General features: G+C 42.5%; 1 protein-coding gene across 1 annotated transcript in view; it reads right to left on the bottom strand.

Annotated features, from left to right (window-relative positions):
* LOC125447653 (BTB/POZ domain-containing protein 7-like) overlaps positions 1-18,977 on the bottom strand; it is a 65,387-nt gene that overhangs the window by 45,906 nt on the left and 504 nt on the right. The window contains exon 2 of the mRNA XM_059641034.1: positions 6,329-6,520. Within this exon, the coding sequence (XP_059497017.1) occupies positions 6,329-6,410 (82 nt within the window). The 5' untranslated portion in view covers positions 6,411-6,520. The remainder of the gene's footprint in view (positions 1-6,328; positions 6,521-18,977) is intronic.

The raw sequence follows: 18,977 nt of genomic DNA, 5'->3' as shown, positions 1-18,977 counted from the left end.
AATTTGGGTTCAGTAAAAGCTTTCAATCAAATTAAGAGTCTAACAATGACCACGAATCCACTGTCAAAAATACCCATCTGGTTCACCAGTACCCTTTAGGGAAGTAAACTGCTATCTTTACCCATTCTGGCCTATATGTGATTCCAGACCCACAGCAGTGTGGTTGACTCTTAACTGCCCTCTGGGCAATTAGGAATGGACAATAAATGCAGGCCTGGCCAGCATTGCCCACAACTTGTGAACGAGTGAAATAAAGAATAAAAACATGTTGTGTTAGGAGTGGCACGGTGGCTCAGTGTTAACATTACTGCCTCACAGCAGCAGGGACCTGGGTTCAATTCCAACCTTGGGCTACTGCATGGAATTTGCACGTCCTCCCAATGTCTGCATGGGTTTCCTTTGGGTGGTCTGGTTTCCTCCTACAGTCCAAAGATGCGCAGGATTGGTGGACTGGCCATCCTAAATTGTCCCATTGTGTCCAAGAGGGAGTTAGCCATGGGAAATGCAGGGTTATAGGGCAAGGAGGTGCGTCTGAGTGAGATGCTCTTTGGCAAACGGAGGTGGACTTGTTCGGCCGAACGGCCTGCTTGCACACTTAAAGGATTCTAAGGAACGGCAGTACTCGCTGAGTACTTCACTTAGATTTTTATGCTGAAGCCCTGAAGTGGGACTTGAATCCTGAAATTGTGGGACTCTGCAACGCTGCAAAGTATGTCTGTGGTTTGGGAAAACACACATAGGTTGCACAATCTCTCCAGACTGCTCAGCCATTTAAGATGATCATGACTAAGCCTTGACATCGACTAAATTTTCTTCCACTGGATCCCCATATCCCCAATTCCCTTTGGAGTCCAAAAACCTATTGATCTCAGGGTTGAATTATCCAAAGACAGAACATTTCGAGCTCTAAAATTCACCATCCTTCAAGTGAAGGACTTTTTCTTCATCTCAGTCCATAATGCCCTTTTCTCCTGAGACTGTACTGCTTCGTTCTAGTCTGTTCAGCAGGGAAACACTATATTCATCCTGCCAAGCCCAAAAGTCAATAAAATCATCTCCCACTCTTCCAAACTCTAGAAGATATAGTAAATAAAAACCAAAAGAACTGCAGATGCTGTAGATCAGGAACAAAAACAAAGTTGCTGGAGAAGCTCAGCAGGTCTGACAGCATCTGTGAAGGAAAAAACAAAGTTAACATTTCAGTGACCTCTTCCTTCACAGATGCTGCCAGACCTGCTGAGCTTTTCCAGCAACTTTGATTTTGCTCCAGAAGGTATAGGTCCATTCCACATAATCTTTCCTCATTGGTCCCTGGGATGAAGGAGTTGGCTTATCTGGTAATCCTGTTCTGACCTGCATCTCATGCAAGTATATCCTTTATTTATATATGGAGAAAGCAATCTCACACAGATATTCTGGCATGTTTGCCTGATTTTGACTCTTTAAAAATCTGGTTATCTCTCTGTTATCCCCTTGATGGCAAGCATATCATTCCCCAGGTATAACAACAGATGCAGAATGCTCCAGGTGTGGTCTCACAAAAGCTCTGTACATTGCAACTAGACTTCTTACTCCTGTACTCAAACCTCAACTCCCCCAACAGAAAAATTAATTCAGTCTTGCAATAGAGGCCAGCATATTTTGCACTTCCTAATCTTGCCTGTTTGTAGACTGCAATTGAAAACAAGCTACAACATATTGGGGTAATTTAAAGGAAAGGTCAGAACCACTAAGTTTCCACAGCTTAAACTGTCATTAACTTGGGTGGGGGGGAAAAAAAGCAAGGCAGAACTCTCTCCACTGGCTCTACAAGTTCTACCAGTTGAGGAGCTGGAAGAAGAAATCCCTTTGTTCCTCCCACAGTCGTGCACAGTTCCCAATTCTGTTAGATTCATAATCAAACACATGCTGAGGTTTCTGGCGCAGGGACAAGCCTTCCATCTGCAATTGCTATACTCAGCGCTCAAGAACATTAGCTCTCATTTTCCACATGCCATTGATCAATCAGCAAAGTGCTTGCTGCCACGTCGATCAGCCCTCCCCCACAACTACCACTACCCTCCTCCCCAAACCTCGCAGAGCTCCTCTTGGTGAAAGACCAAGATGCCTGCTGAGTCAGTGCTGCCAGTCGTTTACTTGAGCACCAATGCAGAAATTGCAACATTTGCTTCATGGAACTTTCTCCCTCGCTGACGCATTTCCCCATTCCCGACCAAATTCTCAAACAAGCATTCATTAGGACAGAACTAATCAAAACAATTCTGAAGGGGGCAGTTTGAAGCTGCCGACAAGATCATGGATTAAAACAGTTCAAATTCATTCCACGCAGAGCTAACATTCCCTGAAGAATTTTGCTGTGTGCAGCCAGTTCTTTTCCTAATAGCCATGCTCAGCAAGTCAGGCAACATCAGAACTGATGAACGGTCATCACTGACACGAAATGTTAACTCTTTCTCCACATCCACTGCCTGACCTGAAAATCCCACTCAGCACAGCAAGTCCGGCAACAATAGGCTTAACGTTTCACATCAATGATGGCCCTACATCAGATGTGAAGCTTCCGGAACTACTACATGGATCACTTTCAATTCCAATTTCCTGCAGCTGTAGCCTTAAATGGCTTTCAATATTCAAGTGGGCACAATGTTTGCATAATACAGCATAAATATGCACACATGCAGATCAACAGGGCCACTGTACAAGTGGCAGCAAGCACTTTGCTGATTGATCACTGCTGGCAAAGACACACCTCACAATGGTTTGAACCAAATATGAAATCCAATCTGAAAATCATAAGTCCAGTATCAAATGCATAGCACCACACAGTCCCAAAACTTTACTACTTCATAATCATTTTTAAAAAAAGACAGACAAGATGTATTTTACTGGCTAAAAAATACAAACTTACAAGGCATGAGGCTCAAAAAGAAAATAAAACAAAGAAAATAAGTATGTACACACTCACTGTACACAAGTTGGAGCTTGCTCCAAAGCAGCAAGACATCAAAACATTAGAGAAATACAACAAATCTCAGTAGGGAGATGCAAGGAGATTCAATGTAGTCTGGTAATTCAGTCCTGAAAATATTCTTTATTTATGTAAAGGTCTAACCTGCATCAGGGCTGCTATTATTTTCTAGTAAGTTGACGTTTTTTGCTTCAATAACACAGCAGATAATGGTAAATTAAGACGTCAGATTAATATGATCGGGTCTGTGCTATGAACTGAATCAATACGGCGCATAATTCCTTTTAAAATTACCTGGTCATTCATCTTATTGTTCAATGTGTGGTGCTGCTCATATAGAAAGGCTACTGCATTTAGCTGCACAATAAGAGTAACTGACTGTGTAAAGGGCACTGACAAACAGAGGTGGTGAAGCAATTATCAATTTTAATCAGTGAAGACTACTGGCCAGGAAGACAAGTATGCCCTTTGACATTAGCTGAGGACTAACTCCAATCTTTCTTAACCAGAGTGAAATGCCCTGGGAAACGTGACACAGAGATTCATGCACAAAGAACAGCTAACTAGACAAGGCAATATTGAAAAGAACTGGTATTTTTTTGCCTTAATAGTACCCTTCACAATCTCATTACTTCTCAAAGTGCTTTGCAATCAATAAAGTGATGTTGGACGTGTAGTCAATGTTGGCAAGCAGGAAACATGCATAACAAGATCCCATAAAAGCACTAAGGCAATGAAAAGATAAACAGATTTTCAGGTATTGAAAGGCACTATATCGAATCAAAGAATCTGTACAGTGTGAAAGGAGGCTATCAGCCCATCGAATCCATACTTACCCTCCAAAGAGCACCCCATCCAGACCCACTCGCCAACACTATCCCTGTATTCCCCATGGCCAATCCACCTAGCTAGTGTCTACTCCCTGAATACTACAGGGCAATTTAGCATGGCCAATCTATCTAACCTGCACATCTTTAGACTGAGGGGGAAAACTGGAGCACTTGGAGGAAACCCAGGCAGATGTAGGGAGAACATACAAACTCCACTGAGTCACCCAAGGGTGGGATTGAATTTGAGCCCTCAGTGCTGTGAGACAGCAGTGATAACCACCAAGCCACTGTGTCACCCTATTAAAATACAAAATATTAGGAATTGAATTTGGAATTATCCGGTCTCCAAGGCATACTGCCGTATCACGTTGTGTAGACTGTACAGGAGGTGGTCATTCAGCTCATCGTCTTTGTACTTACTGAAACACACAGTCTCCCTCTGAAAGAGAATGGGATGGGATGGGATAAAAAGAGGTGATAAAGATAATATTAATCTCAGCACCTGATACGAATTGCTTGCGCCCTGATGTTGCTAGCAGTTAGAATCAAGTGTCAGATTAATAAAGCTCACAGTGAAGTTATTCTGATTTCTGCTATAAAGCCACATTTTAAAAGAAAACATTGTTGGGATGCAGCATAACTGACAAGATCAACATTTATTATCCATTCATAGTTACTGAGGTGATAGTTGACTACCTTCTTGAGCCACTGTAGTCAAAAATGGTACCTACATTGAACATATAGCACAAAAACAGGTTTCTCATCCCAACTAGTCCGTGCTCCACTATAGGATCTTTCCTTATTTAAATCTACCACCATAAACCTCTATTCCCTTGTCCTCATTGGTCGCATTTCAAGGGAGGCTAGACAAACCTTTCTATTCAATTTAAACACTCCATGTGATAGTGGGTCACACATTCCAATCACTCTTTAGGTAGACAGCTTCTTAATTCCCTGCTAGATTTCTTGAGTACCTTAAATTGATGGCCTTTGGTTATGTTCTTCCACCGAGAAGGGAACATTCTCTCCACATTCACTCAATCAAAATCTATTACTTTATAGGTGCCTTCAGTTTTCAACAGAAGAGTCATTCATCAAAGCACAACAGTGACTATGAGCAAACCAGGTCATCTATGTCGCACACCAAAACCAAACCTAAAAGTGTCCTCGTGCACTTTTGCAATAAAAAAAGGAAATACTGTCATCACTGGATAGCAATCAATAATATCTCCAAGTAAATTTCCAATATTGTCAAGACAACATTGTCATTACCATTACCATTAGTCCAAATGGGATTAATTATCTCACATTTAAACGCAGTTCAGTACGAAGCACTCTCATTTCTCGGTCAGCAGGTGGTGTGTTCAAGACCACTCCAGAAACTGAGCACTAAATGGGAAAACCCTGCAATTCAGTGGTGACATATTTGGGATGATACCTAAACTAAGGCTCCAACCGCTATTTAAAGTTTATGCAAAAAATTCGACACTACTATTGCAAAGATCAGCAGAAGAGTTTTTCCCATGTGCTCGCCCTATATTTACACCTCAGTCAACATTACTAAGGAACCGAACTCTTGGTCATTATTACAATACCTTTCGAGGGAGTTCATCGTGTAAAAATCGGATGACACCTTTGCAACACTACAATAATTAACAGATTTGAAAAAGGGTATTCTCAATGGCTGGAAAGAACTTTGGAGGTATCCTGAAAGGCAGAATTTAAATGCAAGTCTTTAACAAAAAGAGCAAGAGTTAAATCCACGATCATCCAGCCTCAAACGTTTATTACATTACATGATACTAAAGGATGCCGAGCAGTCCATTGTACCCATGCCTATTGTCTCCAGAGTCTTCCCTACTCCTTTTCCCAGGCCCTGAAAACATACCTTTTAAATCCAACTCCTTTTTGAAATTTACTACTTAATCTGTTCCCACTGCCCTCCTGGGCTGTACTTTCTAAATCACAGCAGCACAAAAGAATTCTCCCATCCCCCCTAAAATTGTTAAATCTGTATCATTTAGTTATCAACCTGCCTTCCAGAGAAATCAATTTCTCCAAAGGACTCAACCAATGCTATCAATTTGAGTATTGCACTTATTTTGTTAACCCCTTAATGTTCTTTGCGCTAAAGGGAAGTCATCAAATCTTTATCCAATAAGAAAATCGAGAATTAGCTATAGGAGCAAGCACTCTGGAAAGCTGCAGTATCAGGAGTCACATTTGGAGAGAAGGCCATTCAGCCCCTTGAGCCTCTCCTGTTATTCACAGAGATCATTGCTCCTCTGACTCAGTTAGAAGTCACACAACACCATGTCATAGTCCAACAGGTTTACTTGGAATCACAAGATCTTGAAGTGGTGCTTAGAGACTTCACCTGGCAAAGTGCAACGCTCTGAAACCTTGTGATTTCAAATAAGCCTGGGCTATAATCTGGCGTCACGCGACTTCTGAATTTGCCCACCTAGATCCAACACTGGCACCTCCACATCATGGCTGCCTCTCTCACAATATGAAATAAAATTCTTACCACCGACTGCATTGGAAGATTGTGTTTTCACCCCAGCTGTCGGACATGATGGATATGGGTAGGTAGAAGCATTAACACCCATTTTCTTTGTACACACATGGCAAGAATCTCGTAAGTCAGTCTTCTTCCACTCAGCAAGCAACTTCAGCTGTCTACTGACAGAGGACCATTACACCTCATGAAACAGAATTCCTGAGGGGAAAAGATTTAAAAGAAAGATCAGCAGTTTCCTCCACATCTGCAATGGTCACACTTCATTCTTATGAACTGCTTTAAGTAAATATGAGGCCTATAGTGCAAATACCAGTAGTTCATCAAGTGGGGGTTCCTTTTTACAAAGTGGAAATAATGTTATATCTAACAGAAAGTTAACATCTGTAATACATATTCAACACCAATAAATTTAGAAAAGTCATTTCTCATGCGATAATGTGGGATCCCTGCATAAATTCGTTCTCAGGACTGACAAGCGCAAATATACGCTGGTCCTGTAATGATCCCTGGTTAGACCACACTTACAGTACCGTACGCAGTTCTGGTCATAAGGACAGAGGCTTTTCTCCCTGGAGCGTCAGAGGCCAAAGGGAGGCCTTATAGAGGTTTTTAAAATAATGAAGAGCATGGATTGGGTAAATAGCCATGGTCTTTTTTCCTTGCGGGGGGGGGGATCCCAAATGAAAGGGGGCACGTATAAGAAAAATTTTAAAAAGGACCCGAGGTATAACTATCATGCAGAAGGTGGCGTGTGAATGCAACGAGCTTCCAGAGGAAGTGATGGAGGCTGGTACAGTTACAAATTTAAAAGGCATCTGGATGGGTATACAAATAGGAAGGGTTTAGAGGGATATGTGCCAAATGCTGGCAATTGGGATGAGATCTGATTGGGATCTGTGGGTGGCACGTATGAGCTGGACCAATGGGTCTGTTTCCATGCTATATGACAATGACACTGGAAAAGGTGCAGAGAAGATTTACACAAGTGACACCAGAAATGTGTGGGTATGGATATCAGCAAAGGATTGATGGCGTGGGTCTCTTATTTTTACTTCAAAACACTACGTTGAAGAATGCCCGAGGTCTTCAAAATTCTAAAAAGTTTTGATATAATGTGAAGAAGCATCATCAAGAAATCCACTACAGAAGTCAGAAGAAAATTCCTTCACACTGAGCAGCAAGAATGTGAAACTTGCAACCAGAGGGAGTTTTTGAAGTAAATAGCATAGATACATTTAAGAGGAAACAATAAGGTTAAATGAGCCAATTTAGATGTTGAATGATTGAAAAAGTGCGAGTGGAGCAGAAACACTGGCATGACTGGTTGGGCCGAATGGTCTGTTCATGGGCTGTCTATCCTAAGGGATAGACATCAACGTAACAAAGTGAAGGTATTTTAAAAACAAACAGTCAGTTCACAGGGTGCAACGTACATAGGACTGTGCTGAATTTGTAAGAGGAACTATACGAAGGAAATTGGTTTCTTTTTGCTTTTGCAATCCACGCATCCTATTTCAAAATTTTCTATGCCATTTGTAACAACCCATTTAATTACCCTTGTAACTTGGCAATTTAAAATTTAAACATAATGGAATTGCATTTTACTTCAGTTCAATTACATGGATTGACTGGAGAAGTTAGGACCCCTTTCCTTTGAGAAATTACAGCTGAGATTTGAAAAAGGTATTCAAAATCATGAGGTGTCTGGATAGAGCAGACAAGGAGAAATTGTTCCCACTGACACAAGGGTCAAGAGCAGGATTCAAGTAAATGGCAAAAGAAGCAATGGAGACACGAGGGAAAGCCTTTTCTCGCTGCAAATAGGTAATTTATGAAATGTGTTGCTCAAGTGTGAAGATAGATTCAGTTAAGGCATGCTGGAGGATATTGGATTGTTATTTGAAAAGACCTTAAATGTTGGGATACATAGAGGTGGTGGTGGTGGGAACAGCACTAGATGCATTATTCATCAGGAAAATCAGGCACTGATACGACAGTCCAAATGACCAGCTTCACAGTGTAATTATTCTGTCCAGTATTTATATATTCTCCCTGACAAACAGAAACAAAACCATTACAAAGTTTTAAATACCCTAAACTTTCAAAGGGGAAGTGGCGATGGGAGCCGAGACAGCCCACGAACAGATCATTCGGCCCAACCAGTCATGCCAGTGTTTCTGCTCCACTTGCACTCTTTCAAATCATTCAACTGCCTCTCAACACAGAAAGCAAATCATTTGTGGGGTCCAGAATATGACCCGCTCTTGAAACATGTGACAATCAAATGATTACAGGCTGCACAAGACTGTCCCTTGTTACCTCCCATCCTCACTGAAACTATATGACAATTTGAAATTTTTAAGCCAGCCAGCCATTCAAAAGTGCAGACTAGACCTCAAACATGACCCACAACAGTACAGCTAAGCACACTATTCAATGAAAACAACAGGGAGAATATAACTGACATGTTTCTGCCCTCATCCTATTCATGTTTTCAAATCAAGCTTCACTGAAAAGTGATCAGAAGCTCCCACTTCTCCCACTTTCCAAGGAGATGATGACCCAGTGGTATTATTTCTGTACTGTTAATCCAGATTCCCAGGGAACGTTCTAGGGACCCAGGCTCGAATCCGGCCACAGCAGATGGTGGAATCTGAATTCAATAATTAATAATTAATAGTCTAATGATGACCATGAAACCGGTGCTGATTGTCAAGAAAAACCCGTCTGGTTCACTGATGTCTTTTAGGGATGCAAACTGCCATCCTTACCTGGTCTGACCTACATGTGACTCCAGACCCAGAGTAATGTGGGTGACACTTAATTGCCTTCTGGACAATAAATGCTAGCCAAGCCAGTGATGCCCAAATCCCATGAATAAATAAAAATGAAATTGAGATCAATTAGCAAATCACAGATTAGCTTGTAATACAAGTTTATGTTGGTTGAAGTTCAGTACCCAAACAAATAGTGCTTGTTCCACTAAGCTATTAACCTCTAATATTTTGAGCAAAAACAAAGTGTCTGCACCCTGTCAAATCAGTACTCCCAATACAAGAATGGTTTCACCCATCGCTACAGCTAAGAAGCTGTGAGGTATATTAATCACAGAAAGTTTCAAGATTAAATAGCACCTCTCCAACATCAGTATTACAAAAGAGGGACAGAAACTCGAAACACAGCAATATTGAATCATCCTTTTGATCTGGGCTTTATTTTGAACATGCAAGTGTTGTTTTAACATCTGGCTTAGCCTTATGCCAATACAAGGTCACGCTATATAATCAGCGTACAATGAAAATGCAGTACTCCACTTGCTTGTTCCAAACGAATTACTACAAGACAAAAAGCTCTCTGTAAATGTAAAATCTGTTAGGAAAAGCTTCCATGGAACACACGTTGACCTCAATTTTTACCTGTAATTCTCCACTGTCCATTAGAATTTGCTATGTCAACTGTCACAATGTAGCTGCAGGCTCTGGCCTCTAAGTGATTCTACAGGTAAATATCTAATCTCTTGACCGTGTTCCATTGTCACCTTGCACATTTTCTATTTAACAGAATTACAAACAAACATTTATCAACAACTTACAACAGACACTGCTATGGGAAATTTATAACCAAGAATCATTTCAGCACATAATGTGACCTTCTGGTCCATCAAATCCATGTCAACTCACTCAACCCTGTCAATCCCATTCCTGTGCTTTATCAGCAGGTATGACATACAGCCTACACTGGAATAAGAAAAGAGTGGTGTAAATCCTGGGTATCAGTTCAAAGTGCCCAATATCTCAAGTCAAACAGTGTCAACACAATTCAACACTTACAATTTCAGTAAAGGGAAACTAATTGCAGATGAACTATTTGTAGCACCTCCACTCAAAGCAAAAACCACCTAGAACTCTAATTTTCTCAAAACTAGAGCCCATGACTTGCAAGGGTATCAAACTGCCTGCAAGAAGTACAATTTAAAAGTCTCCTACTTGCAGAGGACTAGAGGTGAATTAACAGCATCTAGTTACCTTAAAACTTTTTATTAAGTACATCATGCACTGGGAGGGGAACAAATGAAAAGCACATCAGTGACAGCACTAATAATAAATCACTTCACACATGAACATTACCCTGGCACATAGCCTGTCTGCTGTCACTGCTAGCTAATAAATATATTCCAAAATTGAAAAAGGTCACAAGCTCATAATCAACTATATACAGAGACCATCATATTAGGTGCACACCCCTATTTAGAAAAAAAGTGAACACAAAAGCATGCTCAAGTCAATGAGTTGAGCACTATTCAACATACTCAGATGGCTGCACAGAATGTTCCCACTTTCAGTGGCATTCAAATCCTCACCTTCACTTCACCCCAGCTTCTGGCAATGCAGAATGAACTTTCTGACGTGACCGATTTTGGGAAGGATAAGATTCATCATTAATTGAGAGACAGCTCAGTGACTACACCAACTTGTGAATCTCAGGACTGACAACCTTTCAACGAAAGAATCATTCCAGCATGACAAAGATTTTAATCTGCACAGCTGACAAATATTTACGGCAACAGCGCACATAATTTAGAAACAGATAGTAGGGCACATTACCAAAAAGCACAAGACTCTACAGCAAGTAATAGGAAACAATTTAATTTCAGAGCATTCAATAAATTCAGCCTGCCTGTTTTATGATGTCATCTGTTCTGCAATATCGTCTGAAACCCTTTGATTAAACTGCTGTTGCAGCACTGACTACTGACCATCTATAATGCTGTAGGGAAGGGGAGGGGGTCAGCAGTCTAGACAGTCTGGCTTGGCCATTGATCTTTCTGACATTCTGAATCCAAACCCGCAATCATGAAATTTTTATTTAAATAAGAACCAGGAAGTTAAGGGCTCTAGTTTGTTTCCAGTACAAAACACACTCCATCATTAAAGTCTGTCATGCAAAGAAGCCTCTGTGTCTGATACTGGTAACGATTCAAACAGCGCCACTGTGGCCTCAGTAGAAGGTTGTAGGTTCAAGTTCTACTCTAGTGACGCAAACAAAATTCACTGAGTACTGTACTGAAAATGTCATATTTCAGGAACAATGTTAAACCAAAACACTATCTGCCCTCAAAGCTGGCAAATAAGATCCAACGGCGCTATTTCAAGAGCGAGCAGGGGAGTTTTCTCCAGTGTCCTGGACAATGTGCATCCCTCAATTATCATTATTGAAGCAGATTATTAGGTCACCTGGAAACAGATATCCATTTCAAGCCTACCAACTCCCACAGCTACCCAGAATACATCTCCTCCCACCCACATTCCTGCAAAAATGCCATCCCCCTATTCCCAATTTCTTCGCCTCCGCCACATCTGCTCCTGGGATGAGGCATTCCACTCCCAGGACACCCAGATGTCCTTGTTTTTCCAAGGACTGCAACTTCCCCACCACAGCGGTCAAAAACTCCCTTGACCGCATCTCCCACATTTCCTACAACTCATCCCTCCCTGCAATAACAATCAAAACAAGATCCCCCTCGTCCTCACGTACCACCCTACCAACCTCCGAAACCAACACATCATCCTCCGACACTTCCTCTATCTGCAATCTGACCCCACTACCAAAGACATTTTTCCCTCCCCACCCTTATCTGCTTTCCGGAGCGACCACTCTCACTGTGACTCCCTTGTCTGCTCCACACTCCCCACCACTCCCTGCACTTTTCCGTGCAACCTCAGTAAATGCTACACCTGCCCTTACACCTCCCCACTCACCCCCATCCCAGGCCCCAACGTCCCAGATGTTCACTTGCACATCTGCTAATGTGGTATGCTGTATCCGCTGTTCCCGACGTTCCCTCCTCTACATCTGGGAAGTCAAGCAGAAGCTGAGGGACCCCTTTGTGGAACACCTACTCTCGGTTCGCAATAGACAACGGCACCTCCCAGTCGCGAACCATTTCAACTCCACCCCCACCCCCTCAGACGACACGTCCATCCTGGGCTTCCTACAGTGCTACAACGATGCCACCTGAAGGCTGCAGGAACAGCACCTCATATTTCGTTTGGGAACCCTGCAGCCCATGGTATCAATGTGGACATCACAAGCTTCAAAATCTCCACTTCCCCAACCACATCCCAAAACCAGCCCAGCTTGTTCCTGCCTCCCGAACATGTCCTTCCTCCCACCTCCTACCTACCAGCCTCATCCTACTCCCCTGACCTCTCCATCCTCCCTGGACTGACTTATCCCTTCCTAAATCCACACCTACACATACCTTTACTGGCTCCACCAGCACCTCTTTGACCTGACTGTCTCCTCTCCACCTATCTTCTCCTTTATCCATCTTCTAGCCGTCTCCATCTCTCTCCCTATTTATTTCAGAATTCCTCCTCCTCTCCCCTATTTCTGAAGAAGGATCTAGACCCGACACGTCAGCTTTGCTGCTCCTCTGATGCTGCTTGGCCTGCTGCGTTCATCCAGCTCCACGCCTGTTATCTCAGATTCTCCAGCATCTGCACTTCCTGCTATCTCTGAAACCATCATACTGCTATTTATGGATCTTGCTGTGCACAATTAGTTGCTGCATATCCTACACTGAATACATATCAAAAGCACTATGTCCACAAGTCACTTTGGGCTACCCATAGGTCTTGAAATACATTATCTAAATTCAGAATTTTTTTCAACACAGCAACATTCATCTTAAAGGAAAGATATCAATCCCCCTCAAAGTAATTTGTTCTGCTGGTCACTGGCCTTAGCGAAATGACAAGCATGTGTCATTCACCATATTGAACCAGGGAAAGCTGCAACCCTGTGGACTATGTTGATGATGTTTATCCCCCAGGCACCTAGGTTCAGTGCCAACAATTGTATCCAACCGCACTCATAATAGAAGCTACATTGGAAAGTGAAGCACTTTTTAAAATCTGATTTAAAGTTACAACAATGCAAGCAAAGACTCTCTTGATTGGGGTCTGAACTCAGCCCCGAATCCGACTCCCGGCCTCGTGTGAACACAGTGTAGACTTCCGGTCTCAAAGTGATTCCTCGAAGTGCAGCCCACCGCGACTAAAAACTCAAGACTGTAGTGTTTGTACTTCAGCTTTATTTTCTGCTTAAACCTAAGAAGGCTTGCAACATGCAACTTTTAAACGAATTGTGTATGTTTCTACGCTATACTTTAATCACTGCAATGTTTAACTTTTAACTTTGTTCTTTCTTTCTATCTTGTCCTAAGATTCTGTACCTTGTGTGGCGACATTATACACTTTTCACTGTATTCCTGTGCTTTTGTATTTCAGTAAACATGACAATAAAATCAAAATTCATGGGATACAAGACTCATCTGCTGGCAGCTTCATTGTGCCACAGCAATTAAGTTTGGATTGTGAACATACAATGCCATACAATCTCTGCACAGTATCAAAGCTTTGTAATTTTATCATTCAATTTTTCCAACTTCCAAACACTTGAAAATTGAAAGCTGCTGTCACTTAGCTGTTGTTTTGTGACGATTCTCACCCCTTCTTCAGGCTGCCCTACACTCTGATCCCTGGCCTTTCACACCGGTTCGACTTAACAAAAGCTGATTGACTGCCAAGTTAATAAGCTAATAAGTCCAGCTAAAACAGCAAAAACATCAACCCATCAATCCAACAAAAACTTTACAAGTCTTCACAGTTGTCCTGTATCATGGAGTGGAAGCCAGTCTTAATGTCAATAACTCTACTGGCTGCTGCATACATGAGTTTGGGTAGTATCAAAACTATTGGATTACTTGGACACAATGGCTAGAGTAAGAAAATTTACATTGTACTGTTGCCTATGCTCCTCTTAAGATTAATGTTAAGTGTACAATTCCGGAGGAGGATGGTGGATACTTTATGCTTCAACTAACACTGTGATGCACATAAACCTGACTTAAGGGAAAAAAAGTGCTTTCTCCACTCAAGTCCATGTAGGCAAGGTGGCAGGGGGCTGTGGCACATTTAGCACAGAACAAGTGCAAAGCTGCATACCATAATTAATGTCAGCTTATACAATAAAACAAACTCCAGTATAAAACTTTGCTGCCTGTACAACATCTGGAAATGGCATTTTGAAATAGCAGTGATGCCATTACTGGAAAAATTAGACAAATGCACCGAAAGATTGTTATTTTATTGAAACATACCCGGCAAGTAGATTTATCTTTATCAGGTATCAAGTAGTATGAGGAGCTCATGATTCAGTCTCTTGAGCTGGCTCACTCCACCCCAAAGAATCCTAAATTCCTGTGTAAATCGAAAATCTGTCTAACTTGCCCTTGAATATATTAATAACTTTGTCTTTACCGCTCTATGGAGTAAGAATTCTGACAACTAATAACAGAAGTAGTGCCTCCTTGACTTCAGTTGAAATGCAAGACCCTTCAAGCTTGACCCCATACCCCAAATTCTAGACTGCCCCACATCAAGGAACATTCAATATTAATCATCAAGCCCATTCAGAATTTCGCATTCAATATGTTCCTATTCATTCTTCTAAATTCAAGTATAGGTCCAAATTGCTCAAACTTTATTCATCCCAGAAATCAGCCGAGTGCTTCTCTTCTGAGCAACTTCCAACACGAGTATGTCCCTCTGATTGAAATAAATTACATTAAATCCTGCAGCATAATATTCCTGAAAAGTTTCCAGTTATTATTTTCAGTCAATCACAAGACTGAAATACTGCTGATGCATATGGAGGTGGCAAATTAAATACAAACAGGAAGCATATCAATGCAGTCTTAAAGCGTACTGGTTCAGCTCTGATAACCGCCAAAAGAGAATCCCCCTTGTCCTCATATACCACCCCACCAACCTCCAGATCCAAAGCGTCATCCTCCGACACTTCCGCCATCTACAATCTAACACCACCACCACAGACATTTTTCCATCCCCACCCTTGTCTGCTTTCCAGACGGACCACTCTCTCTGTGACTCCCTTGTCCGCTCCACATTCCCCTCCAACCACACCACACCAGCACATTCCCCTGCAACCACAGGAAGTGCTGCACTTGCCCCCACACCTCCACCCTCACCACCATCCCAGGCCCCAAGATGACTTTCCACATCAAGCAGAGGTTCACCTGCATATCTGCCAATGTGGTATACTGCATCCGCTGTACCCCTTGTGGCTTCCTCTACATTGGGGAAACCAAGTGGAGGCTTGGGGACTGCTTTGCAGAACACCTACGCTCGGTTCACAATAAACAACTGCATCTCCTAGTCGCAAACCATTTCAACTCCCCCTCCCATTCCTTAGGTAACATGTCCATCCTGGGCCTCCTGCAGTGCCACAACGATGCCACCCCAAGGTTGCCAGAACAGCAACTCATATTCCACTTGGGAACCCTGCAGCCCAACAGTATCAATGTGGATTTCACAAGATTCAAAATCTCTCCTCCCCCTACTGCATCCCAAAACCAGCCCAGCTCATCCCCGCCTCCCTAATCTGTTCTTCCCCTCACCTATTCCCTCCTCCCACCTCAAGGTGCATCCCCATCTCCTATCTCCTTACCTCATCCCCTCCCCCTTGACCTGTCCATCCTCCCTGGACTGACCTATCCCCTCCCTACCTACCTACACTCACCTCTATTGGCTCCATCCCCACCCCTCTAACTTGCCTGTCTCCACTTCACCTATCTTCTCCTCTATCCATCTTCGATCCACATCCCACTCTCTCCCTATTTATTTCAGATCCCTCTCTCCCTCCCCCTTTTCTAATGAAGGGTCTAGGCCCGAAACATCAGTTTTTGTGCTCATCCAGCTCCACACTTTGTTATCTCAGCTCTGATGCTCCCCTAGTTTAATTGCAAAGTTACTTAGCAAACTACTGTCAAGACATTACAGGGAAACCGTATTTAAGTCAAAATGATCTATCACTGCACCTCATCACATATTCAATTCATAACCTCAAATTGCTCCCATCGCTCAGAGTAATAATACATTTGTAAATAGCAATACTTTACAGCTCAGAAGAATTATAGGAGGCTATCCAGCCCCTGGAGCCTACTTCACAAACCAGTTAATCATGGTTGTCTTAGTTCTATAATGGACAATTTTATCAAACGGCTCAAAACACTAGAGGGTATTTATGGCATAGGTTGGGGAAAAATCCACTGCTGCTGCTTCGGCAACTTAGGATCAGGAGTCTAGTTTTTAAAGTACAGTCACTGTTCAGGAGTAAAATTAGGAAACACAACCAAAGATTTGGAACACTTCCATAAAAAGGGAGTTAGTGCTTGGACGGCTATAAATTTTAAAGCTGAGATTGAGATTTTTGCTATCAAGAGATATAGAGACATGGGGCAAAGGCAGGCAGATGCCGTTATGTCACATGCCAACTACAGATACAGTCACATAACAATAACAGGTTTCCAGTGTTAAATTGATTCCTCCTCCTAATCAAACTACTACAGCAGAGGAGGCAGACATTTGGTCCATTAAGTTTATGCCAGCTCTCTGTACAGGAATCCAACCAGTCTCATTTTCCTCACTGTCCCCTCAGCCCGACAAGTTTATTTCCCTCAAGTACTTTGTTTTGAAATTATTCATCACCTCTGCTTCCACCCCTACTTCCTCGTGTGGGCAGCAAATCCTATGTCATTAGCACTCACTCAAAAAAGTTCTCCCTCATTCCCCCAGACACCTCTTGTCCAAAACCGAAGACCCACGTCCCCTCATCCCTGCAAAGCCAATGGGAAGAATTTCTCAGTCTACATTATCCAACCTAATTTCACCTTGTCTATTAGTTCACCTGTCAATCTCCTTTCCTCCATGGAGGATGAACTTATCCTCTCTAAACTAACCTGGTCATTAAAATCCTTCAGCTCTGGGCCCAGGAATCATTCTGGTAAATCCCCACCCTACCCTCTTAAGGGCTTTACATCCTTCCTAAAATTAAACACTTGTGCAGACAAAATAATGCAATATGACTGTTTTCCTTCAAAAGCCTTTGGCCTCAAAGGAAAAGCAGCTGCAGATTTAATCATTACAAACTCAGATGAATGGTAAATACTAGAATCACCATTTGTACCTCATTTTTGCACGGCTCCAAACATTTTCTGTAGATACAACTCAAGATTGTGATGGTAAAATCTTTAAGCTACATGCTGGGTCGGTTTCCCCACGTCGACGTAGAGGAACATAGCAGAAGACACAAAATTGTCAAATCACTTATGTTTGACTGAAAACTTGGCAGCAACATAACCATACCATGAGATAGACTTTGTTACAACAATCAAAGCATCACAGTGTGTGGCGCATGTGGGGTTAGGGGTTTAACACTCTGTACTGCAAGGCTAGACAGTGAACTTTCATGTTAATAACACAACAATAAAAACCAACTGTTTTGCTCCTTCAGGTAGGTTTTCAGGATGTCAAATAATTAGGAATGAAGGTGCCAATAGTGCTGTGTTAACACTTTTACAGCCCCAACTCGGAAAAATGAAAATGTGGCCCAATTAAAAAAAACTGAATATTCTACAAACTTCTCTGAGTGGGGATTTTCCTTAAGTGTGTACATAATTCCTTTTCAATCATTTCCACCACGCTTTCAAGCAACACCCCACCGCGCCGCGCCCCCCCCCCCCCAACAGTAACTTGCTGACAGCACCAATTCAGGACTCTCTGGTTTTAAGGGCTCCATCACTGGTGGTTTAGCATTCAGCTGCAACAGCCTGAACTCCAGAACAGCTTCCCAAAACCCTGCTATGTTTGTGTACTTCTTCAACTTGCTCTTTAACACCCAACTCTTAGTAAGGTTTTAGTGACCTACCTTAACACTACCTAGTGTCAAACTGAAGTCAGGAACATTGTTGCACATTAGATTGTATTATACTAAAAGGTGCTACACCAATGCAAGAGGTTGCAATTTTAACAAAAACTGTCATTTCATCTCCCTCGCAACTATCTTAAAATCAGCAACAAGAACAAACAATCAGCAGACCTAGCGGCATCAGTGGAAATAGAACAAGAGAGAATCAAAGTTAATATATGCGGGCAAGGTCCTTTTGTTACTGTTGCAGTGGATCCTGCCTGTGTTGAGATAACAAGGTTGAGAGCTGGATGAACACAGCAGGCCAAGCAGCATCAGAGGGGCATGAAAGCTGACGTTTCTAGCCTAGACCCTTCTTCAGAAACTTGAAGTGTTGTAAGTATTTTCTGTTTTCAGTTCTGCAGCATTGTACGTGTGTGTAAAATCCTTTTAAGTCCTTGCAGAAGGCAGGATTGGCCTGGACCCAAAACTTTGGCTATAACGGCCCTCACCTCCAGGCTGAGGAGGGTTTGGAATGCAAGATGGAAACCAAAAGCACAAGAAAGTTCAGTGAGTGAAGTGCACTCTGATAGCAACCTTACAGCTATCTTGGAATCATGGGCGGAAGGGGAGAAGGGAAGCATTAGAAAGTTCAGTGGGTGCATTCTGACAGCAACCTTGCACCTATCTTGAAATTATGAGTGAACGTAAAATGGGGTCGGGGGGGTGGGGTGTAAAGAGGGAAAGCATTAGAAAGTTCAGTGAGTGAAGTGCAGTCTGCTGGTAACCTTGAGGCGGGCATGGAGCAGGCTGCCTGGTGTTTACATACAAACACATACCATGGGCTGTCAATCAAAGATGGGGGCCCCGCCTCCGGGCACGG

The sequence above is a fragment of the Stegostoma tigrinum genome, chromosome 39, assembly GCF_030684315.1.
Source record: "Stegostoma tigrinum isolate sSteTig4 chromosome 39, sSteTig4.hap1, whole genome shotgun sequence".
NCBI classification, from domain to species: domain Eukaryota; kingdom Metazoa; phylum Chordata; class Chondrichthyes; order Orectolobiformes; family Stegostomatidae; genus Stegostoma; species Stegostoma tigrinum.
Note: the sequence above shows the minus strand (reverse complement) of the source record. Positions and strands in the feature narration are given on the sequence as shown.